General features: G+C 48.2%; 1 protein-coding gene and 1 long non-coding RNA gene across 4 annotated transcripts in view; both read left to right on the forward strand.

Moving 5' to 3' along the window:
• LOC310837197 (adhesion G-protein coupled receptor G4-like) overlaps positions 1–13,667 on the forward strand; it is a 60,760-nt gene extending 47,093 nt beyond the window's left edge. For all 3 annotated transcript variants that reach the window (XM_083723243.1, XM_083723244.1, XM_083723245.1), the window contains 9 exons: positions 1,058–1,103; positions 2,714–2,817; positions 3,900–4,012; positions 4,778–5,046; positions 6,547–6,643; positions 7,688–7,977; positions 9,743–9,841; positions 11,134–11,268; positions 12,609–13,667. In XM_083723243.1, coding sequence (XP_083579369.1) covers positions 1,058–1,103; positions 2,714–2,817; positions 3,900–4,012; positions 4,778–5,046; positions 6,547–6,643; positions 7,688–7,977; positions 9,743–9,841; positions 11,134–11,268; positions 12,609–12,736 — 1,281 coding nt within the window. In that variant the 3' untranslated portion in view covers positions 12,737–13,667. The remainder of the gene's footprint in view (positions 1–1,057; positions 1,104–2,713; positions 2,818–3,899; positions 4,013–4,777; positions 5,047–6,546; positions 6,644–7,687; positions 7,978–9,742; positions 9,842–11,133; positions 11,269–12,608) is intronic.
• Positions 1–25,387, forward strand: part of LOC310838313 — a 437,762-nt gene that overhangs the window by 216,992 nt on the left and 195,383 nt on the right. The window lies entirely within an intron of this gene.

Genomic DNA, 25,387 nt, shown 5'->3' on the forward strand with positions numbered 1-25,387 from the left:
GGCCAGTGTGACATCGCTGCTCTGGCGAGCCAGAGCTGCACACGGAAACGCCGTTTACCTTCCCGCTAGAAAGCGGTCCCTATTTATCTACTTGCACCCGAGGGTGCTTTTGAACTGCTAGGTTGGCAGGCGCTGGGACCGAGCAACGGGAGCGCACCCCGCCGCGGGGATTTGAACCGCCGACCTTTTGATCGGCAAGCCCTAGGCGCTGAGGCTTTTACCCACAGCGCCACCCGCGTCCACCATGTTGGCTACCCCTATATGAAAGAATAATATCAGCTGAAAGAAGGTACATGTCAGGCCACACAGGTCACCTAGAGAAGGAAAAGGTCCAGGTGGTTTTGCCTTTCCAACCTGTTGTTCAGCTCTAAATCGGGATAAATATCATTCGACAGAAAACCCACTTGACTTTGCTCTGATCCAGAGGGAAACAGCGGGTTCCCCCCTGGGGAAAATGATGGGTCAAGCGGATGAGCCCTAAGTCAACCCTAAGTCATAAAGAGATGGAATCATTGCTCGCTCAACCATTTTAGTCAAAACTGTTGGATTTCAAGCTGGTCTGTAATTTCCAAAATCACCAAGCTGAGAGGAGGCTTCTTCAGTAAAGGTGTAACTGCTGCCCCTCTCGGAACAGATTTCTTGAAATGTCCTTCATGCAGAGAAGCACTGACCACAACCAAGATAAAATCTGAATAATTTGTCCTGCAGGAGAATGCTATCATTCTAAATTTTTTGGAGCTTCTTGGCTAGAGGTACTGATACTGATTTTGGAGGCTGAAGTTGCTTGGGGACTAGTAGTTCCTGGCTGGCTTTATTTCGTGTGTGCATCCACCTTCGGCTTATTATCTTCATAATAGCTAACAACCTGCCTCTTAACCGATCGGCCTGTCTGTTTTCAATGGGGGGGGGGGAGCTGCTGCCCACTTTGCCAACCCCCAGCAACGGCCCTGCTGGGGCGATGGTGCATGTGCCCACAGAGAGGCCTCCGAGTGCCCACTCTGCCACATGTGCCACACGTTCGCCACCACTGTCCTAAGCCATTACTTTTGCCTTTCAGGGCAATGAGTCTGTGCACTGTGTATTTTGGAACTTTAAGAAGAACGGTGAGTATGAAGGACATAACTAGCTCTGCTCTGGGCCAGAACAAAGGTCCATCTAGTCTGGTGTACTGATTTCCGTGGCGTCCCTTTGAAGCCCACAGAGAGCGCTTGAAGACTAATAGGCCTTCTCTGCTGTTGCTTCCCAGCGCTAGGCAAACAGGGCATCATTGCGTTGATATCTTCTCCTCCAGCAGAAGTCCTTTCGAGCAGAAGCCAGCTGTGTCAAATGCAGCTGCCTTAACTTTAACTACTACTGCAATGCGCTCTCCGTGGGGCTACCTTAGAAGGTGACCCGGAAACTACAACTAATCCAGAATGCGGCAGCTAGACTGGTGACTGGGGGCGGCTGCCGAGACCACATAACACCGGTCTTGAAAGACCTACATTGGCAAAAGGCGAAAGATCTGAAGAGAAACCAGAGTTCCAGACTTTTAAAAACAACCCCTTTTAAAAATAGCAATATAACGTGAATTTTACTATCTAACGAGACCATTGATCCATAAAATGAAAGCGACAGACCAGGCTTCCTCAGCCCTCCAGATGTTTTTGGCTTACAACTCCCATGATCCCTAGGTAGCAGGACCAGCGGTCAGGGATGATGGGAATTGTAGTCTCAAAACATCTGGAGGGCTGAGGTTGAGGAAACCTGCAATAAACAATGTCCTATAGTCACACACACAATCAATCAATCAATCAATCAATCAGTAGCTGGACTGGGTTCCACACAGTCACAAAAACAAAACAAAAAAAAAGCCACAAAACAAAAACACAAAATTAATAGCAAAAACAGACAGACCTCAGCGTGATACTCAAAACAGAAGTGTGGCACTCAAATCGGAAGCGTAACACTCAAAATGGAGCATGTTCAGCTTCCAAAAAAAGTTCGCAAACCAGAACACTTACTTCTGGGTTTGCAGTGTTTGGGTTCCAAGCTGTTTGAGAACCAAGGTACCACTGTAATAATAAGCGGTTAAGTTCTGATTTATGGTTTTAGCTGTTGCCCAGGAGAGCATTTAACACTTCACCAGCTGGACACAGACAACAAATCATCACTTATTTAAAACCAGGATGGAGGGCGAAATGTGAGGTTTGCTCCAAAGTTAGTCACTTCAGTATGACCCTCTTTCATTAAACCTAGAAGAAATTTAGTATTTAGGTCAAGACTTCTAGGCAAAAATGCAGCAAATTCAAAGTTAGGTGAGAATTGCATGATTTGAAGGAGTAGCTTGAGGGGAGCTGTAACTGAAATAATATTTTGATGCATTCAAATGTGCGTCTGTAGTTCAAAGTTCCAGTTCAACAGCTCTAGGCAGCAGAGAATTATGCCTCTGTTTAAAAGGGATGCAGCCAAGTAAAGCACAACTTTCAAGGTTTCTTTCTCCCACAAATTTACCAACAGCAGTCTTAAGTGGGCGATCTGAGAAGTGCAGGGTGGGAGCATGAGAAGCTTAGCACCTCTCCGCCCCTCCCTGTGATGGTTGCAGCTAAGCCCCAAGTCAGCAGGAGTCTCTGCAGAGAGTCACACATCCCTCATGTTCTGTTGGGGAAAGATTCTATAAATGGTGAGGGACGAGTAAGTGCTGATGAAATCTCTTCTCTTCCCTGCTGCGCAGATAACCAAGGAGGCTGGGATACATCAGGGTGTGAGGTGCAGCGCACAAACGCAAATTACACAATCTGCAACTGCAGCCACCTGACCCATTTTGGAGTCTTGCTGGTAAGCTTTTGTCATTGATTTGTCAGAACTAATTGCCCCGTGTGGTTCCTGCAAAGGACAGCGCGGAATGTCTCTTTTCATTCAGTTCTATAGCAGTATTCAGTGCTTTTCCCCCCTAAAGAAAATGTTTAGGGGTTCTCTCATTTTGACTCAGGAAAATCACCATTTTATAGTTCCAATCGGGGAAAATAAATATAGCAAATAGACAAAAGTACAAAGATTCACAAAATGTTTAGGGGTATGTGTACCCCTGCGTCCCCCCAGAAAAAAACAACACTGGTTGTATTTCTTTTAAAATCCTATCTTCAACATCAGACAAGAGGGCTGGGGTTCAGTTGTGGATTCAGTACCTTTGGCCTGGTAGAGTTGGTATAGTGGCTGAAAAATGTGCCCACCGTCCACGCCCCACAAGTCAAATCCCATCCCACAGCCATGATGTCATTGGATCATTTTGAAGCAACGAACTGGTATTAGTGTAATAGTTTGGTATCTTTATGTTTATATCTGCTGGTGCAAACAGCAGATTTTGGGAAACAATTTCAACCAGGAAAATGGCACAGGGAGAAAGGATTCAACCTTCTCCCGTAGTGCCTTGGGCCTGATCCAAATCACTCACTTGTGTACACACACACACACACACACACACACTGGTGAAATGCCAGAACTTGTGATACTACTACTTCTGGAGGTTATATTTCTGGAATTTGCAAAATTGCGTGGAAAATTTGCTCCTGAGGATTTTGCAAACTGTTTTCGCACACATACAGTCTATCACGTACAGGCATTCCAAAATTCGCAGTAAAGAAGCATGAGCCGCGAGGTTTCCGAATGCAGGAATAAGGATGAGCTGAAGAAAGAATTGGTTTACCCTGAGCCTTAGGTCCCATGTGAATCTTTCCTTTCACTCCAAATTTCACAGAATACTTTGGGGGGGGGGGAGGGAGTGGGGCAGGGAAATCATGATCCATAGAAGCCAAAAATTTCACACCTCAGTCAGCAGTGCCCAAACAGATATCATTTTGGGTCTGTTTCCTCACCAACTCTTCCAATGAGAGGCTATTGACTTCCACCCTGGTTTCTAGGACGTATACCGGACGGGATGTGAGGATAAGATTTTAACATTGGTCTCCCACGTGGGATGTGGCTTTTCCTCCATCTTCCTCGGCTTGGCTCTAGTGGTGTACCTTTCCATCGAGTAAGTAGGACCCACCTGCCATTTTCTATACGACAGCAACGTTTATTTACTTAGATTTTGTACAGCTACATAAGCCTGTTTTGAGGGCCAAATCTGGTTTGTCGTTCGCCATCCTTGCAGCAAGCGGCGTGAAGTTCTTGCCACGCAGGAGGGGCAGGCTTTGGCAATACAGTCCCCTGAGCAAGGACAAAATTTGCCACCTCCCTCCCCAAATTTCTTATTTTCGCAATAATTCACTTTGGTAAAGGTAAAGGGACCCCTGACCGTTAAGTCCAGTCGTGGCCGACTCTGGGATTGCGGTGCTCATCTCGCTTTATTTGCCAAGGGAGCCGGCGTACAGCTTCCGGGTTATGTGGCCAGCATGACTAAGCCGCTTCTGGCGAACCAGAGCAGCGCATGGAAACACAGTTTACCTTCCCACCAGAGAGGTACCTAATTATCTACTTGCACTTTGAGGTGCTTTCGAACTGCTAGGTTGGCAGGAGCAGGGACCGAGCAATGGGAGCTCACCCCGTCGCGGGGATTCGAACTGCCGGCCTTCTGATCGGCAAGCCCTAGGCTCTGTGGTTTAACCCACAGCGCCACCCGTGTCCATTCATTTTGGTACCGTTGCTTTTTTATGGAGCTTCTCTCAGCAGGTATAAATAACACAGGGGCTGCATCCCGCTCCAGACCCTTCACACGCCCAGCAGCCCCACTGGGGACTTAAAGGGGCTGCGTCTTGGGCAGAGGGGGCGAGCGAACCCTTCACCTCTTTCGTTCCAGCAAGCTCCGTGGGGACGACCCGTCCAGAATCCTCGTCCACCTCTGCTCTGCGCTGCTGATGCTCAACCTCACCTTCCTGCTGGACTCCTGGCTGGCCTCTTTCCAGGTGCGCGGCCTCTGCATCGCTGTGTCCGTGGCTCTCCACTACTTCCTGCTGGCTTCCTTCACCTGGATGGGCCTGGAAGCCATCCACATGTACTATGTGCTGGTCAAGGTCTTCAACACTTACGTCCCGCATTACATGCTCAAGGTTTCCCTGGCTGGCTGGGGTAAGTGCAGGGCGGGGTGGGGGGTTACTTCCCATCCGAGGGCCACATCCGCTCATGGGGAATCTTCTGCGGGGCCATATACCAGCGGTGGGCGGGTGGGGGATATGTGATTTCCCTCTTGGTTCGGAAGATGGCATTAAGACCCCACAGAAGGCAGAGGGGCATCCCATCTGTCTCTCCGCCTCTCTGCCCGATTTTCACTCTCTCTTTCTCTCTCTGTGTGTGTTTCTCTCTCTGTCTGTCCTTCTATCTGTTTTGTCTCTCTTTGTCTCCATCAATACAGTGGTACCTTTGTTATCAAACTTAATCCGTTCCGGAAGTCCGTTCCAAAACCAAAGCATTCCGAAACCAAGGCGTGCTTTCCCACAGAAGTATTGCAAACCGGATTAATCCATTTTAAAAAATAACCCCTTTTTAAAACAGCAATTGAACATGAATTTTACTAACTAACGAGACGGTTGAGCCATAAAATAAAAGCGATAAACGATGTACTACTGCCACACAATCAATCAGTAGCTGGACTGGGTTCCACACAGTCACAAAAACAAAACAAAAAAAGAGCCGAGGTTCAGAAGAAGTGTGATTGAAAGTCAGGAGCAGCAGAGAAATATCTCTGAAAGGCCAGTTAGAATCATAGAGTTGCAGTGCAGCAATCGCGGCTGAATCACTTGCCTCCTGATCTTCCAAAAAGGGACTGGGTATATTTGTGGGAGAAATGTCTGTCCGTGTCTCTTGGTCGCGATGGCACACTAGTTCCTGGGGAGCGGCAGTGGTGGGGGCCGCTGCTTTCTGCAAGTCCTGCTTGGGGTGGGATTTCCATTAGGACATTTAGCCGGCCTGGGGGTGGGGAGACAGCTCTTGATCCAGATGCTCTACGTGGCAAGGGCAGGGAAAGGGAGCTCACTCCCTAGCAATATCCCTCATTGCCTCTTCTGTTTCAAAGCATGTTCGATCACGGCCTAAACCGAGGCCCAGTTCTGAGGGCCTTCTGGCGGTTCCCTCACAGCGAGAAGCCGAGTTACAGGGAACCAGGCAGAGGGCCTTCTCGGTAGTGGTGCCCGTCCTGTGGAACACCCTCCCTTCAGATGTCAAAGAGAACAACAACTACCAGACTTTTAGAAGACATCTGAAGGCAACCCTGTTCAGGGAAGCTTTTAATGTTTGATGCATTACTGTATTTTAATATTTTGTTGGAAACCGCCCAGAGTGGCTAGGGAAGCCCAGCCAGATGGGCGGGGTATAAATAATAAATTACTATTATTAAAGGTATTCTCAGAGCCAACAGCATTGTGTTTATTTCAGTGGACTCTCCCAAGTCAAATGTCATAAGCCGAATTAAATTCCTGCCATGTGCCTTTGCTGTCGCCCATCCCCGCACTCCCCTGGTGATACAGGTCTTCCTGAGGACTCTCGTCTTCCTCAGTCGGGTCACAATTGCATCCACGCTGGTCTTTTCCCTTTCCGGCTAACCCATTCTTCTTTCTCCCCCTTTGCCATTAGGAATTCCTGCGGTCATCGTTTGCACGGTTCTCATCATAAGCAGAGACTTCTATGGGGTTTTAAGCGACCCCCTAAGCAGCAGTCCAGTCACACCTTTGTAAGTCTCTATGCTTTGATCCTCCTCAGATCAGCAGGAAGGAGGTCATACCTATATCCCCTTCCTCCCCCCCCCCTTTTTGGAGTGTGTGTGTGTGGGGGGAAAGAATTCAACCTTCCTTGCTTTTCGGTACACCAAGCTGTTCACTCCCTTCCATCTGATGGGTCAATTGATGGCCCTGGCCTTTCTCAAGGAGATTCCTCTGTCTGTTTAGCTGCATGCATACAATGCCCAAACATCCGAAGCTTACAATTCCTTTACCACTTTGCAAATCATATATATTAATATCATGCAGGATTTGTAACCAGAAAGCCTGACCTCCTTCATAACCACTCTAGAACTTATTCTGCAATTTCCAACATAAAATTCAGGTTTGTTTATTGAGGATTATATCCAGCCTTAGTCAGGTTTTGTTTTCTTCAGCGCCTTCCTCTTCAACAAGGCTTTTAAGTTGAGTCTGCTTCTGTGCTGGGATTGGTTTTAAGACGTGTTTATTGTCTTATCGGGGACACAGGTGGCGCTGTGGGTTAAAGCCTCAGCGCCTAGGACTTGCCGATCGAAAGGTCGGCGGTTCGAATCCCTGCGGCGGGGTGCGCTCCCGCTGCTCGGTCCCAGCGCCTGCCAACCTAGCAGTTCGAAAGCACCTCCGGGTGCAAGTAGATAAATAGGGACCGCTTACCAGCGGGAAGGTAAACGGCGTTTCCGTGTGCGGCTCTGGCTCGCCAGATGCAGCTTTGTCACGCTGGCCACGTGACCCGGAAGTGTCTCCGGGCGGCGCTGGCAACTGGCCTCTTAAGTGAGATGGGCGCACAACCCCAGAGTCTGTCAAGACTGGCCCGTACGGGCAGGGGTACCTTTACCTTTATTGTCTTATCATTTGTTTGGGGGAAAGGACAGGATATGAATTTAACTAGACACCACTGATGGGTGTCTCATTGAAAAGCCTCAAGAGAGACTTCCAGCTATCATGAGCCCATCTGAAAGAAATGGCCCTGGCAGCAGCCTTAACAGCGTCTCTCTCCCTCCTCGCCTTGTCTGCTACAGTTGCTGGATCCGTGATGACCTTGTGTTTTACATCTCTGTGCTGGCCTATTTCTGCTCGGTGTTCCTGATGAACACCATCATGTTCATCGCGGTCCTTCTGCAGATTCACACCATGAAAACGAAGAGTCCTGGCCGAGTCAGCAGCTGGAACCACAGCTTCCTCCACAGCTTGAGGCGGGTGGCCAGCTTAATGGTCCTGCTCAGCTTAACGTGGGGTTTTGCCTTTTTCTCGCTGGGGTCCATGCAGACATTGTTCTCCTACCTCTTTGCCATTTGCAACACCTTCCAAGGTAAGCGTTTGCACACAGGTGGGTGGGCTTCAGAAGAGGGACCAGAGGAGCCCATCTAGTCCGTCCTCTTGTTCTCACAGTGGCCGTTTATGGGATGTCCATTATGGGAAACCTGCAAGCCAGACATGAGTCCAAGAGGAGCTCTTTTTCCCCTCCTGTGGTTCTACCTCTACCTCTCTTTTAAATCAGAACCAGTGAGGGCAGTGAAGGTCCTGTGTGAGTGCCTGGAGGCGGCTGGAGGATGCAAAACTCACTTGGGACCTCATTGCTCAGTCCAGCTAGCGCAGCACTGTCCACACCAGCAGTTCTCAAGCCTTTGTGGGCCACTGACCCTTGGTTCCACAAACTCATCCCAGTGGCCCCTGTGCAACTTTATAAAAAGCAGTATCCTCTCCCCCATGCTTTTTAGCATCTACATGAAGCCGCTGGAAGAGATCATTAGGGGGTTTGGGCTGGGTGTTCATCAGTATGTGGATGGTACCCAGCTCTACCTCTCTTTCAAATCAGAACCAGTGAAGGTGGTGAAGGTCCTGTGTGAGTGTCTGGAGGCAGTTGGAGGATGGATGGTGGCTAATGGATTGAGGTTGAATCCTGACAAGAAAGAAGCAGTGGCGTAGTGTGGGGGGTGCAGGGGGGCCGGCCACACCGGGCGCAACATCTGGGGGTTAGGGTTAGGGGGCGCAAATCCATGGGTTAGGGGGCGCAAATCTACGGGTTAGGGGGTGCAAATTACTTGCCTTGCCCTGGGTGCTGACAACCCACGCTATGCCACAGGAAAGAAGTACTGTTTTGGGGGACAGGAGGCGGGCGGGTGTGGAGGACTCCCTGGTCCTAAATGGGGTAACTGTGTCCCTGAAGGACCAGGTGCGCAGCCTGGGAGTCATTTTGGACTCACAGCTGTCCATGGAGGCACAAGTCAATTCTGTGTCCAGGGCAGCTGTCTACCAGGTCCACCTGGTACGCAGGCTGAGACCCTACCTGCCCACAGACTGTCTCGCCAGAGTGGTGCATGCTCTAGTTATCTCCCGCTTGGACTACTGCAATGCGCTCTACGTGGGGCTACCTTTGAAGGTGACCCAGAAACTGCAACTAATCCAGAATGCGGCAGCTAGACTGGTGACTGGGAGCAGCCGCCGATACCATATAACACTGGTCCTGAAAAAGGCCTACATTGGCTCCCAGTACGTTTCCAAGCACAATTCAAAATGTTGGTGCTGACATTTAAAGCCCCAAACGGCTTCTGTCCAGTAGACCTGAAGGAGCATCTCCACCCCCATTGTTCAGGCCTTCTGGCAGTTCCCTCCCTACAAGAAGCGAAGTTACAGGGAACCAGGCAGAGGTCCTTCTCAGTAGATGCGCCCGCCCTGTGGAACACCCTCCCATCAGATGTCAAAAAAATAAACAACTATCTTACTTTTAAAAGACAGCTGAAGGGAAGTTTTGAATGTTTAATGCTGTATTGTGTTTTTAATATTCGGTTGGAAGCCTCCCAGAGTGGCTGGGGAAACCCAACCAGATGGGTGAAGTATAAATAAATTATTATTATTATTATTAGTAGTAGTAGTAGTAGTAGTAATTCAGCAACTAAAACTCAGAAGCATTACGGCCACCTTGCTCTCTGCTGGCAGCAAAATCTCTTGGTCTGACTCTGACCCATTCTGTAGTTGAAGAGATGATGGCAAAATTGTGACCAGAGGAGTGGGGAGGGGGGGTATAATCTAATGAATGTTTTTCCTGCTCCCCACCCCCTGACTCCTTCCTCTAGGATTCTTCATTTTCGTGTTCCACTGTCTCATGAAGGAGAACGTGAGGAAACAATGCCGAGTGCATTTCTGCTTGGGAAAGCTTCGGCTCAGCTGTTCTGGTATGACATTCCCATATATATAAAACCAACCCTTGGGTATGGGCTGACATTGTTCTCTGTGGCTGCTTTTGCAGTTGTTGTCATCTGAGCTGCCCCATCTGTACTGGAGGGACTGTGATGGAGCAGCCCAGCCATTGCCTTGCCCAGTAAGAGGCCATTATAGCACAGGGAGTGAGGGAACTGGACCCCTACGAAAGTCCTCAGATACAATCCACCAATCCCGTATGCTATGATATGTGTTAACGGTAAAGGTAAAGGTACCCCTGACCGTTAGGTCCAGTCGCGGTCAACTCTGGGGTTGTGCACTCACCTCGCTCTATAGGCCGAGGAAGGCAGTGTTTGTCCACAGACAGCTTCTGGGTCATGTGGCCAGCATGACTAAGCCGCTTCTGGCGAACCAGAGCAGCACACGGAAACGCCGTTTACCTTCTCACCTCTTTATCTACTTGCACTTTGACGTGCTTTTGAACTGCTAGGTTGGCAGGAGCAGGGACCAAGCAACGGGAGCTCACCCTGTCGTGGGGATTCGAACTCCCGACCTTCTGATCGGCAAGTCCTAGGCTCTGTGGTTTAGACCACAGCGCCACCCGCGTCCCTTATATGTGTTAGGATTATTATTTATTATATTTTAAAATGAACATCGCATTTTTAAATCTTTTTTAAAGATTTAAGTGTGGCCAACAACAAAGGCTCAAAATACCAAATGATTTAAAACAACGCAACAAAAATTTAAATGAGTTATTTAAAAAGCCCAAGAACCTCATATACAGGGCTTTAAATAGAGCGAAACAGCAGTTAAAGGGGAAACAAAGCAACAGGAAGGCTTTAAAAAAATCTATTTAAGTTAAGCGGAGGCACAGGTTCTGTGTCTGTGTCTCTGTGTGATGGTTCTGTTTTTTTAGGGCTTTATAAATTCCAAGTATGACCAGCCCTTGTCCCAGGGGGATTCCAATCTCATACAGACACAGCTAAACAACAGAGGAGGCAGCGGCAGATGAGAAGGAGGTGAAGGAAGCTATGGAAAGAATATCTGACGGCTTTAATTCCACGTTCTTTGGCTTAGTTTACAAGGAGGCATGGGGAGCTAGTGGGATGACCCCAAAGGCTTCTGGGAAAAGCCGAGTTTTGAAGAAAGACCTAAAGTAATCTAGGCTAGAGGAGAGGTCATCTGGAGGCATTCTGGGATGCAGTACTAGGCATAAATGGCAGCAAATAAAAAATGGATTTCAGGGGGGAAGGAGACCGTTTACGCTTTCACACCCTCCAAAGCCTGCCCTCCTACGCTGTTTCAGATTGTAGCAGCTCTGCCACAACTCTGGGGTATCACATTCACTCGCAGAGGACGTCACCCCATTCTCTGAAGTCGCAGAGCTCTTGCTCCACATCAAATGGTTCTGGAAGCTTACCAGGGGCTGCTCCTGAGACTCGTAAGTAGGCACTAGATAGCTGGATAGATAGATAGATAGTGCTATGTACTGAAGTTCTCACCCTGGGCCAGCAGGGGGATACTGTAGATAGTTTTCACTCAGGTCCACATATGCAAATAAGGGATTGAAAGTGACGTTCAGTGATTGGATAGTTACAGAAAATGGTTACTGTTGCGTTCTAGTGGAGCTCTATATAAGCAGGCTGGCTGAACCCTTCAGTTCAGTTCTATTCTGGCCTGTGAATAAACAAGAGCTGTTTGAAGAATCGCTGTGTCGTCTGATATGTTCACCCACAACTTAACAGATGATAGATAGATAGATAGATGATAGATAGATAGATGATAGATAGATAGAGTGGTGCCTCGCAAGACGAAATTAATTCGTTCTGTGAGGCTCTTCGTATAGCGGTTTTTTCGTCTTGCGAAGCAAGCCCAGTGACAGCTTAGCGGATTAGCGCTATTAGCGGCTTAGCGGCTTTTAGCGATCAGCTGTTAAGCGGCTTATCAGCGGATCAGCTGATAAGCAGCTTAGCGGCTTAGGAAAAGGGGGGGAAAGGGGAAAAAACCCGAAGGAACTCGCAAGACTTTTTCGTCTTGCGAAGCAACCCCATAGGGAAATTCGTTTTGCGAAGCACCTCCAAAACGGAAAACCCTTTCGTCTAGTGGGTTTTCCGTCTTGCGAGGCGTTCGTCTTGCGGGGCACCACTGTAGATAGATAGATGATAGATAGATAGATAGATAGATAGATAGATAGATAGGTAGATAGATAGATAGATAGATAGATAGATAGATAGATAGATGATAGGATTGTAGGCCACAGGCTACCAGTGCTGCAGGACGAGATGGGAAGTGGGCGGTAGAGTCTGGAACTGGCACTATGAAGGATGACATTTCAAAGTGAGGAGTTTAGTGCACCCTGTTTTTGAGTGCTTTTTCTGAGAAGACTCCCCCAAAGTAGAAAGCTAGCACAAAAGGTAATAAAGTTCTCATTCCCCCACCTGCCATGATGGCTGCTTTGATACTTTTTTTGAAATATCAAATTCTTTCAGAAATTTATCTCCCTCTTATTTTATTTTATTTTGCATTTGCTGGTATGGTGCCGGAAGCAGCCTCTCCTTAGCCTGTCTCTTGAGCAAATCTGGCACTGGCTTGCGAGGTGGGTGGGTTTGTGGGTGAAGCAGCTTACTTTCTTTAAAAAAAATGTTTCTAATAGTTTCCTAGGTTTTACAGAACATCTTGAAAACGCAGAAAGAAAAATTGTATTTCCAGCTTTCCTGGATTATTTTCAAAAGGCGTGAATCATTGGAGGGGTGGTTGACTCCCTCTGTATTTATTTCCTAGATGAAGTTTTGCACAGCACCCGCCACGCATCCTTTACTCACCAGAAGGTCAGGCTTCCTCGGGTGAGAAGAATGTTACCAGTGGATGCAGAGCTTCACTGCACTCAGAAAACGAGTTTTTTGCCTTGAGGGCCTGTCTGGTTCTTCCTGGGTCTCTGGCTGCCCAGTCTGCTCTTTACAGTCGTGACAAATCAACGGTCCGCTGAAGATCTTCTTTCAGCCTCTCCTTCCACCCTTCTCAGAGTATTCTGAGCCAATTCAATAAGTTAGTTTCAGTTAAGGGTTTAGAAAAGCCTATCAGTTGAGCAGGCGAGCTCTCAACCTATGCCCCGTGTAGACAAAAGCTTGGACAGACCAGTGGTTGCAAACCTAAATGAAAATTAAGTGAAGGATTAACATCGGAATGGTTTATCGACTAAGAAGTGCAATGTGATATTAGATGATTAGCACTGTGAAATTCAGAGCATGGGAAGTCACCCAAAGATATATAATTTGGCAATATATTCGGCTTTTTTATTGTATTGTAATTTGGGATGTTATAATGTGTTTCTTATTGGATTATTAAATTGGAAAACTCAATAAATTATAATATATAAGCAGGTAAAGAAGAAGGCAGTCTGACCTCTAATCCTGACCCTAACCCTAAGTTCTCCTCTGAGGAGGTGGAGCTTGAGGCAGCCACCTATTTAAGTTTACAGCAGGTGCTGGACTCTGTTGGTGGAGCAACACTCAAATATCTCTGCTTTTGAGCTTGCCTTGTGTCTGGTAAGCAGCTGCCTGGGGTCCTGATAGCCTAAAGCCTCACCTGGGCTCTTGCTGTGCTTTGCCAGAATGGATCAGGGCTCACCTGAACAACGGGAACTCAGGGCAGAAAGAAAGGGAACCACACAGGTCTTGGCAGGCCCAGACAGTGGGCAGGCCATATGGGCCACTTGGCCCGGGCCTCCAATTCCAAAGCATATTCACAATTGCAGGGGACCATTGTATATCTATATTTTCCATTTTGTCTTTATATGCAGATACGGTTCAAGCCTTGTAATAAAATTATTTGTCAGCATAACCTTTGTGAAAATTATTTATATACAGTGGTACCTCGGGTTAAGTACTTAATTCGTTCCAGAGGTCCATTCTTAACATGAAACTGTTCTTAACCTGAAGCACCACTTTAGTTAATGGGGCCTCCTGCTGCTGCCGTGCCGCCGGAACACAATTTCTGTTCTCATCCTGAAGCAAAGTTCTTAACCTGAAGCACTATTTCTGGGTTAGCAGAGTCTGTAACCTGAAGTGTATGTAACCTGAAGAGTACGTAACCCGAGGTACCACTTATTTATAAGACTTCAGTTATCCCCAGGGTAAAAAAAGGGGGGAGCACATTATCTACCTGGCCCGGGCCTCTGCCTGGCTCTGCAAGGCCCTGGGTCCTGGATTCAACAGTGAGAGAGTAGGAGCAAAATACACACAGACCAGTACAATATAAAATCGTAAGTGAAGAACCGGGTTAGCTAATTGGTTGGTGTCAAAGTCGGTTGTCTCCAAAACCTCCAGTTCTTGCTTATAAGCCCCATTGCAAGAAAACAATAAACACACCTTCCCTTTGATTGCACCCTCGTCCACCACTGATCCATTAGTGTTTTTTAAATCCCACCTTTCTTCCCAAGAGCTCAGGGCAACGTGGTTCTTCCTCCCACCTGCCTTCGTCACTTACCAGTATGGTGTAGTGGTGATGAGCCAGTGTGGTGTAGTGGTTAAGAGTGGTGGACTCGTAATCTGGTGAACCGGGTTCGATTCCCTGCTCCTCCACATGCAGCTGCTGGGTGACCTTGGGCTAGTCACACTTCTCTGAAATCTCTCAGCCCCACTCACCTCACAGAGTGTTTGTTGTGGGGGAGGAAGGGAAAGGAGAATGTTAGCCGCTTTGAGACTCCTTAAAGGGAGTGAAAGGCGGGATATCAAATCCAAACTCTTCTTCTACTTCGACTTCATGCTTCAGAAGAACTAGGCTGAAAGGTGGTGGCTGGCTCAAGGTCACCCACTGAGCTCCGCATTTTATTTAAAGACGTTGCAAGACCTCGCTGGCTTATGGACTGCCCCCGGGGTTCGTGTGTGCACACATGCCTGTGTTTCACTGGGTGCTGCCAGTGGTAAAGGGGCCTCTGGCCTGATCCAGCTGCTCCCAAGCACTGCTGAGGGGTGCATGTGTGTGGAGTCTGTATTACTCCTGCCTTGCAAGGGGTTGGACTAGATGACCCTCGGATCCCTTCCAACTCTACAGTTCTATGACTCTCTCTCTCTGCGTGTGTGTCTCCTGTTAAAGCAGCAGTCTAAAAGAACATCACAAGCTGAATTTTATATGTTTTCCTTGGACTTCTCTGCATATTCTAGTGATCTCACAGTTTCCCAAATTGGCAGGAGAGGGAAGGGAGAGCCTTTTCGGATTGGACCAAAGGCCCATCTCGCCCAACATCGGGCTTCCTACAATGGCCAACCAGGTGCCCCCAGAAAGCCCCCAAGCAGGGCTAGGGGCAGTGGCGTAGCGTGGGTTGTCAGCACCCGGGGCAAGGCAAGTAATTTGCGCCCCTTAACCCGTGGATTTTAGTAGGGGCAGAGAGCTGTGAGTGTGAGCGCGCCCCCCCCCAGATGTTGCGCCCAGTGTGGCCAGCCCCCCCTGCACCCTCCACACTATGCCACTGGCTAGGGGGCACCTGCTCTTTATTGCCTCCCCCTGACACACACATCACCTGCTAGTATTCAGAGGTGTACCGTGAGGGCTTATAGCCACGGCAAGACCTGTTTTCTCTTTATGAACTCAACTGAGCCTCTTACAAAGCTACCTGCTAGTAGCCGTCGACACAGTTCATGGCGGAAAATTCTGCAGGTGAGTTCTGAATTGTGCAAAGAACTTCCTCCTTCGTGCCTGCCAGTCGCTTCCATGGGAAGACCAGGAGATGGACACACACGCACAGACACAAGAGAGAGAGAGAGAAAGAGAGACAGACAGACAGACAGAGAGAGAGAGAGAGACTTCTCTCTATCCACTTTGCTTTAGTAAAGGTAAAGGTACCCCCGACCGTTAGGTCCAGTTGCGGACGACTCTGTGGTTGCAGCGCTCATCTTGCTTTACTGGTCGAGGGAGCCGGCATACAGCTTCCGGGTCATGTGGCCAGCATGACTGAGCCGCTTCTGGCGAACCAGAGCAGTGCACGGAAATGCCGTTTACCTTCCCGCCGGAGCGGTACCTAATTATCTACTTGCACTTTGACGTGCTTTCGAACTGCTAGCTGGGCAGGAGCTGGGACCAAACAACGGGAGCTCACCCCGTCACGGGAATGCGAACCACCGACCTTCCAATCGGCAAGCCCTAGGCTCAGCGCCACCTGTGTCCCACTTTACTTTAGTTAAGTTAAAAATACCTAATTATTTTTTATTGATTTGGGGGAGGGGAGCAGATCCCTCCCCTTGGAGACAGTTTATTTCACCCTGAGGATATGTATGATGGTTATGTATAAATCTGGCCTATGGAAGTGAATATGATTGCTGGCTTTGCCGTTCAGCCCCACTTTCTGCCCATGAAGGCTTTCGATAGTTGCTCATCTTTGGTACCCAGAGCTGCCTTAGCAGGGATGGTGGCTGAGTGAGTCTCCCCCACATGGGGGAGCAAAATACAAAAGGCTCTTTTATTCCCACGCAGAAGCAGTTAGCGATGACTGGGGGAGAAGGAGAGGAGGAATATTTCAGTAAGAACCTTTCCCTGAAGGCAGCAGCGAGAGCTCACAGGCCGATCCCGCAATGCCTTGAATTGGGCTGTAACTGTCAAGGAAGGCAATGTGAAAGTTTTTGTGGGTCCTTTTAGGAAGGAAAACAACCAGAGAGGTTGGATGCAGGCAGTGAACAAACAAACAAAACCAACTTAAGTCTTAAGATGTACAGAGAAGATCTGCGATGAGGATATTCAGCATCCCTGAATTCTGCCCCTTTGAGATCCAGCATGGCAAAGTGTCAGACTACGACCTAGGAGACCAGGGTTCAAATCCTCTTACTGCCTGAGGAGAGGGGGGAACCACGTTCAGCTCCTTGAAGAATAAGGTGGAATGGGAATGCGGTAACTAATAAAATGAAATAAATTTTCCAGAGCAGCCAGAAGGACAGTGGCATAGAGTGAGGGGGGCTAGAGGGGCTGTTGCCCCGGGAGCAAAAAGATGTTGGGGAGGGCGCAAAATTTCAAAAGGAAAATAAACCACTTTGAGGGGCTTTTTTAAACAACCAAGTGGAGTAAAAATGTCATGAAACAAATCATAAAATAAATGGGCACTACCACTGTCCCCTCCCTAGCTCCCCTCTGCTGGGAAAATCACTGCTGCCACCCTGCCCTGACAGGGGGCGCAATACTTGCCCTGGGCACTGGCATCCCACGCTATACCACTGAGTTAGGAGACAGGAATTGATCCTTAAAACTATATCCTTGGGAGTTATCAAGTCTATGAGCCAAGGGAAAACTTTGGATCAGGACCGTATTGAAATGAAGGGGAGGGAACAGACCCAAGAATAAGAGTAATTGTTATTATTATTATTATTTATACTCCGCCCATCTGGCTGGGTTTCCCCAGCCACTCTGGGCGGCTTCCAACAAAACACTAAAATACAATAACCCATTAAACATTAAAAGCTTCCCTAAACAGGGCTGCCAAGGTGGACCTGTGTCTCTAAATGGCAGAAGAGAAAGTTAACTTTCACATCACCAGTGGAGTAGAATTGAGTGAAGAAATGGTGCACACCAATGTACTACTTCTTTAGCACATTGGGCTCAACCTGCTAAACTTCCTAACTCAGAAAAGGCAACCAAAACGGTCGAGGGAATGGAACAATTGCCCATAGGACTTTCTAGTTTAGAGGAAAAGTGAGCACAAGGTGAAAGCAGCGTTACAGAGATCCACAGCAAGGGAGCGTTGCTCTTGTGCTTGAGTCCTGCCTAGTTGGCCACTGGAGGAACAGGATGGGCCTCGTTGGGCTTCATCTAGCAGGCTCTTCTTATGTTAAAGGTAAAGGTAAAGGGACCCCAGATCATTAGGTCCAGTCGTGGCCGACTCTGGGGTTGCGGTGCTCATCTCCCTTTATTGGCCCAGGGAGCCAGCATACAGCTTCCGGGTCATGTGGCCAGCATGACTAAGCCGCTTCTGGAGAACCAGAGCAGCGCACGGAAACGCCGTTTACCTTCCCGCCGGAGCGGTACCTATTTATCTACTTGCACTTTGACGTGCTTTCGAACTGCTAGGTTGGTAGGAGCAGGGACCGAGCAGCGGGAGCTCACCCTGTCGCGGGGATTCGAACCGCCAACCTTCTGATTGGCAAGTCCTAGGCTCTGTGGTTTAACCCACAGCACCACCTGCATCCCCTTCTTATGTTAAGAACAGGTAAAAAGGTAAAGGACCCCTGGACGGTTAAGTTCTGTCAAAGGTGACTATGGGGTTGCGGTGTTCATCTCACTTTCAGGCTGAGGGAGCCGATGTTTGCCAACAGACAGCTTTCCGGGTCATGCCAGCAGGACTAAACCGCTTCCGGTGCAGCGGGTCACAGTGACAGAAACCAGAGCACACAGAAACGCTGTTTACCTTCCTGTTGCAGTGGTACCTATTTATCTACTTGCACTGGTGTGCTTTTGAACTGCTAGGTTGGCAGGAGCTGGGGCAGAGCAGCGGGAGCTCACTCTGTCGTGCAGATCTGAACCGCTGACCTTCCGATCAGCAAGCCCAAGAGGCTCAGTGGTTTGGAGCACAGCGCCACCCGCGTCCCTTCGTGAAGAATGTCACACTTGGGGGGAAGGGTGTGTGTGTCTTGGTAAAGAAAAGTATTTCAATTATTACTTTTGGTCGCATTTGTTTTTCATTTATTTTAAACCCTGTCTTTAAAAGCAATCAGAAGCCAAAGCAAAACGCAGGCCTTTTGGTTTCTGCAGGGAAAAAATAAGAGCAGAAAGGAGCTTTTGGCTGGTCCCTGTTGCTATCTTCTATCTAAGCCAGGCCCCCCCCCCCCACCTCATTCCATAACTCAAGAGTGCTTCATTTAAACTTCAAACGCAGCATTGTTTAAGTTGTCAGGTGGAATGAAGGCATATAATTTTATGATGGGGCGTGAATCAGCCTCTCTCCACACCTGGCACCCTCTCATTTGTCTCTCTGATGCCTCCTTGCAAGATGGGGGGGGGGCATTGCGACAGGTATGGAGGTGCAGAGTGAGAGCTGCAGAGACAATAACACCTGCTGAATTCATCTCGAGTCATTTCCTGATCACCTCAAAGAATATTCAAATGTGAACATGAAGATACACCCAAAGGCAGAGGTGGCAACAGAGATCCAGTTGCGGGGGGGGGGGCTGGGGGCTGGTGATATCTGGGAATGTGTTTACGATGTGGATTCATGGAGCTGGAAGTGATCCAAATTACTCTTAAATGGCATGTTTACCGTTTTCTACTGTACACTGAGAGTTGAAAACATCTCCTCCTCAATGCCTTGCTAACAGCACCTGCGCAGCTAAAAGGCTCTTCTTATGCCAAAGACATAAGAGACACCTCTGATGTCATGATGACACCTCTTACCTATTATGGGATGTACATGTGTGGGGGAAAGGGAGGGTGAGCCTTTGGCCTCCAGTGCGCACCAGCCCAGCCAGCAAGGCTGCAGGATAACCATGATGGGCGCCAAGGTTCAATGATGTCTGTGTGAATGGTGCCTGGAAACACTGGGATCTCTGCTTCTTCTTTCTTTGGCAATCCCTCGTAACCGAGTAAGATTGTCTTCCATAAACACGGTTTTAACAATGAGTCCTTAAGTGACTGTGGGGGCCCATTCTAGAACCACACATCCTTCCAAAGTGGGGACATTGGTTTCTGGGTGGGAGTTGATCACGGTGAGGGTTTGCCAAACGTGCCTTCCTCTTAGCACGTTTCTCCCTTGCGTCCTGAGTTCGAGTGTCTTCAAAACCCATGACATTTTTGGTAAAGGCTGTTCTCCAACTGGAGCACTTGCAGGCCAGTGTTTTCCAGTTGTCAGTGTTTATACTTTTTTTTTAATTTGCCTTCAGAGAGTCTTTGAACCTCTTTTGTTGACCACCAGCATTAGGCTTTCCATTTTTAAGTTCGGAATAGAGTAGTTACTTTGGAAGACGATCACCAGGCATCCGCACAACATGACCAGTCCAACGAAGTTGACGTTGAAGAATCATTGCTTCAACACTGGTGATCTTTGCTTCTTCTAGTACACTGGCATTAGTTCGCCTGCCTTCCCAAGTGATGCGTAAAATTTTTCAGAGACACCGTTGATGGACTCTTTCGAGGCGTTGGAGATGGCATTTATAAGTGGTCCATGTTTCACACGCATACAGCAAGGTTGGTAGTACAATAGCTTTGTAAACAAGCATTTTGGTTTCCCTGCGAATATTCCGGTCCTCAAACACTCTGCACTTCAATCGGGAGAAAGCCGCACTCACAGAGCTCAGGTGATGCTGGGATCTAACCCTGCTTGGAGATTGGGGTGGCACACAACAAAGAGTTAAACCTCCTCCCACCCCCCTGCTTCTGAGACTGCTCAGGCTTATCCAGGATCCCTATTTGCATATTTGAAAGCATGCAGGTTGATTGCATTTGCAATTAACACCTGGTTTCTAGTTTGGGCCTTCGGAAGTTGGCTCTCTCCTTATCAGGGCCTGAGCTGAGCTCTCCAGCCAATCGCCAAAAGAATTTTTAAAATGAGAAATATCTCTACGCCTTAACCCACACTCTCTCTCTCGGCTTTTACACACCAGCTCCAGAAAATGTGGGCTAACAAAGCAACGATGAATTTGATTAGCCTTTTCGAAAGAGTGAGCGCAATCTTCTATTATCCCAGTGACTCAAATCTTGAGAATATTAATATATCCAGAGATGAATTGCCCTATTCAGATTACTGATAGGCTTTTAACAGGTCCTGTGTTGTGCAATTAAGGAACTTTAAAGAACTTTCAGACTCTAAACATATTATTTGCGTGTCCACACGCCCACACATGCCCATCTCTGCAAAGCCCATGCAATTTAGGACTCATCCACACTTACATTTTGCCCTACAATTTCTAGGCACGGGTACACATTTCTGTTGTGTATTGAGTCAAAGGATTTTATATCTGTATTATTATTGTCTGTATTGCATTAGGGTAAAGTAACTGCCTTTTGGTTCCAGAGGGTACAGCTACTATTGGTTCATTTAAGCTGCTGTATTTGGATCCTCTGTCTTATTGGTTGCCTCCAAAAGGCAGGACTGTGATTGCCTGATATTGTTCCCTCCAAAATGTATCCTTTCTAGCTAGTTCCCTGTCCCTATAAATGTAGCTCTCCCCTCCTCAGGTCTCAGTCTTGTTGCTTTAATAAAGAAGTGTTACTAGAGAACTGTCTCCAGCATATTATGTCAAGAGAGCTGAAATCACAAACCCCACGTCACAACAATTTCAACCTGATGTGTCCAAACACTTTTCTTTCTTTCTTTCTTTCTTTCTTTCTTTCTTTCTTTCTTTCTTTCTTTCTTTCTTTCTCTCTTTCTCTCTTTCTCTCTTTCTCTCTTTCTTTTCCTTTGCTTTGCTTTGCTACTTTCCCCAGGAAAACCTGCTCTTCAGTGCTGAATCAGAACAAACATCAATTCAGGTTTTCTGCAGAATTGTTTTCAGCGATAAGAAGCAGGTTTTTGTGGGAATTGTGCTGGGAATGAAAGGGGGGAGGGAGGGAGGGAAATGCTCAGACACAAGCTTTAAAGCGCAGCCCTGTGGCTAGAAACAAGGCAAAAAAAGAATGTCCGGATGATCCCTCTTTGAGTAAAATATGTCCTAAGTTGCAATGTTATTAATAAAACTGGATGTGTGCAGTGTCTCTTCATCTCAAAGAGCAATGCTAAAATGAAGTTGCTTGTCTCTTATCTTTGGGGCATGAGAGGAAAATGATTGACAGACATCCTGCTTTGAGGCATAAGCTGCCCTTTGCTAGCCTGTTACTGTTTTGAATTCTATTGTGTTGTTATGTTCCTTAGGGGGTCCTGCAAAACACTATTCTGAATAATAATAATTTATTATTTCTACCCCGCCCATCTGGCTGGGTTTCCCCAGCCACTCTGGGGGGCTTCCAACAGAAGGTTAAAAATACATTAAAACATTAAAAAACTTCCCTAAACAGAGTTGCTGCCTTCAGATGTCTTCTAAATGTCATATAGTTGTTTATTTCATCCACATCTGATGGAAGAGCGTTCCACATGGCAGGCACCACTACCGAGAAGGCCCTCTGCCTGGCTCCCTGTAACCTCACTTTTCGCAGGGAGGGAACTGCCAGAAGGCCCTTGGAGCTGGACCTCAGTGTCTGGGCTGAACGATGGGGGTGGAGACGCTCCTTCAAGTATACAGGGCCGAGGCCGTTTAGGGCTTTAAAGGTCAGTACCAACACTCAGAAACATACTGGTAGCCAATCTAGGTCTCTCAAGACCGGTGTTATGTGGTATCGGCGGCTGCTCCCAGTCACCAGTCTAGCTGCCACATTCTGGATTAGCTGTAGTTTCCGGGTCACCTTCAAAGGTAGCCCCACATAGAGTGCATTGCAGTGGTCCAAGCGGGAGATAACCAGAGCATGTACCACTCTGGCGAGACAGTCCATAGGCAGGTAGGGTCTCAGCCTGCAAACCAGATGGAGCTGGTAAACAGCTGCCCTGGACACAGAATTGACCTGCGCCTCCATGGACAGCTATGAGTCCAAAATGACTCCCAGGCTGCACACCTGGTCCTTCAGGGGCACAGTTACCTCATTCAGGACCAGGGAATCCTCCACACCTGCCCACCCCCTGTCCCCCCAAAACAGTACTTCTGTCTTGTCAGGATTCAACCTCAATCCATTAGCCGCCATCCATCCTCCAACCGCCTCCAGACACTCACACAGGACCTTCACTGGTTCTGATTTGAAAGAGAGGTAGAGCTGGGTATCATCCGCATATTGATGGACACCCAGCCCAAACCCCCTGATGATCTCTTCCAGCGGCTTCATGTAGATGCTAAAAAGCATGGGGGAGAGGATACTGCTTTTTATAAAGTTGCCACTGGGATGAGTTTGTGGAACCAAGGGTCAGTGGCCCACAAAGGCTTGAGAACTGCTGGTGTGGACAGTGCTGCGCTAGCTGGACTGGGCAATGAGGTCCCAAGTGGGTTTTGCAGTGACCCTACCCTGACCGCCAGGCATAACTCACAGATGGTATTGATTGGTTCATCCCCCAAAGAAAAAGATGTGCAAGGCCCCCACCTCCCACAAAGCATGGTGCCATTTGCACCTCCCTCAGACACCTCTGCGCACTGTCCCTGGCTGTCACTCAGCTTAGCTGGGCATAGCTGAGCCTGAAGCCTGGCTGCCCGTCAGAGAAGACCTGCTGTCAGCTTGAAATGAGGGTGAGCAAGTGGGAAGGTGTTGTCTTTTTCCTTGGTGGATCTTTCTCCAGAGGAGAGCAAAGGCGGCAAGCTGACCCTCCAAGCCAAGCTGAAGAGCTTCTCTTCTGAAGAGATGGGGTGAAGCATTCCTGGCTTCAGGGAACGCTCTGATAAAAGCCACAACCTTTTCCCTCTGGGGAACAGTATCTCTGCAGCAGGAAGAACAATAGAAGTCATTATGCAAGAACTGGGAGGGGGAGCAATGATGTCTCAATGGGGGAAAGGATTCATTCTGGAAGGAAAGAACGAAATGCGCAACTTGCAAAACAGACATTTTCTTCATCTTAACTTTGTTCATTTGCAAAATCTGGAGCATGTGGGAAGAAAGCATTGTAATAGGGAAGGTAAAAGCTGCAGAAGGCGGTTTTTAATAAGTGTATGAAGAAGCGAATGACTTGGAACCAAGAGCGACAGGCAAGTAAGTGCGCAATACTTTCTTCCTGGCTACTAAAAGGCCTGTATTGGACAACATCTGGCTTTGGAGGCCACAGAAGAAATCTCGTTCCCCATGTACATTCCAGCATTGCTACACAACAACAACAATTGGTGGCTTAAAAAAATTAGGCATATTCAAGGAGATGAAGATAAAGGACCCTGGACAGTTAAGTCCATTCAAAGGCGACTATGGGTTGCGGCGCTCATCTAGCTTTCAGGCCGAGGGAGCCAGCGTTGGTCCACAGGCAGCTTTCTGGGTCATGTGGCCAGAATGACTAAACCGCTTCTGCCGCAATGGGACACTGCGCCGGAAGCCAGAGCGCACGGAAACGACGTTTACCTTCTTGCCACAGTAGTACAGTGGTACCTCGGGTTACATACACTTCGGGTTACATATGCTTCAGGTTATAGACTCCGCTAACCCAGAAATAGTGCTTCAGGTTAAGAACTTTGCTTCAGGATGAGAACAGAAATCGTGCTCCGGTGGTGTGGCGGCAGCAGGAGGCCCCGTTAGCTAAAGTGGTGCTTCAGGTTAAGAACAGTTTCAGGTATCTAAATACATGAACCGTGTGTCTGAAATAATACGGGAGAGCAAACCTGGAGCCATTTCGTCTCTCCCAATGACCTCAAATATTCCTGCGCAGTAAGGGAGGCAAATGGGGAAAGCCTTCCCATTATCTTTTTGCTTGCAAATCCTGTCTTAAGGCCACATTTGTGTATGAATAAGGGGGAGCCTGCGACCTGGATTCAGGAACTAAAGTATTAACCATCACAAAAGAATGGCCAGGCTGCCCAGGTAATGTAATCAGGGACCATTATCAGGTATCCCGGCAGAAAGGATTTCTGTTGTAGACTGCCTCCTTCTGTGATTGTATGTATGATGTTTTGGGTGGTGGTCTTGGGCTAAAGGGTGGGCAATTTAAAAAGTCTATATAAGGGCTTGCACACCATTGTCCTGGGTTCTCTCCTCCCTCCTGCGTGTGGGGAGTGGGGACCCTGTTGCAACAGTTCCTTTAATAAAGATCAGGCTTACTAGCCAATTTGCTTCTCAATATACTCTGGTTGGCCTTTGTTTTCTCCTACTGACAGGGAACCCACTTAAGGACTCTATTCGGGCTCCAGAATACCCCATAAAGGAAAGGGAGAAGTTTTTCTTATAACACACTGGTGTGCTTTCAAACTGCTAGGTTGGCAGGAGCTGAGAGAGAACAACAGGATCTCACCCTGTCGTGTGGATTCAAACCACCAACCTTCTGAGCGGCAAGACAAAGAGGCTCAGTGGTTCGCGTCCCTTAACTTTCAAGGTGGAGAAGGCAATCATTGACTACGAACCCTGATGAGTATATTCTGCCTCCTGCGCCAGAGGCGATGGTGCTTCTAAATATCTCTTGTTGGAAACCACAGAAGGAAAGGTTTCTCTTGCACTTCCTACTGACAGTGGCGGAGCTTCATGCTCCGGCACTGGGGTGGTGGTGGTGGAGAGCTGGCGGGGCCCAGGTTGGTGCGCATCCTGGGGACGGGGCGCCCAGTGCAGGCGGGGGAGCAGCCGCGATGGCACCCTGCGATGGAGTGAGCTCCCGTTGCTCGGTCCCTGCTCCTGCCAACCTAGCAGTTTGAAAGCACGTCAAAGTGCAAGTAGATAAATAGGTACCACTCCGGCGGGAAGGTAAATGGCGTTTCCATGCGCTGCTCTGGTTTCGTCAGAAACGGCTTAGTCATCCTGGCCACATGACCCAGAAAAACTGTCCGCGGAAAACGAGATGAGTGCCACAACCCCAGAGTTGTTGGCGACTGGACTTAACTGTCAGGGGTCCTTTACCTTTTTAAGGATGCCTGAGATTGCATTTGTGAAGTCTTTTAGACTGAGTAAAG

Source organism: Podarcis gaigeae (assembly GCF_964106915.1).
Source record: "Podarcis gaigeae genome assembly, chromosome: 2".
Lineage (NCBI taxonomy): Eukaryota > Metazoa > Chordata > Lepidosauria > Squamata > Lacertidae > Podarcis > Podarcis gaigeae.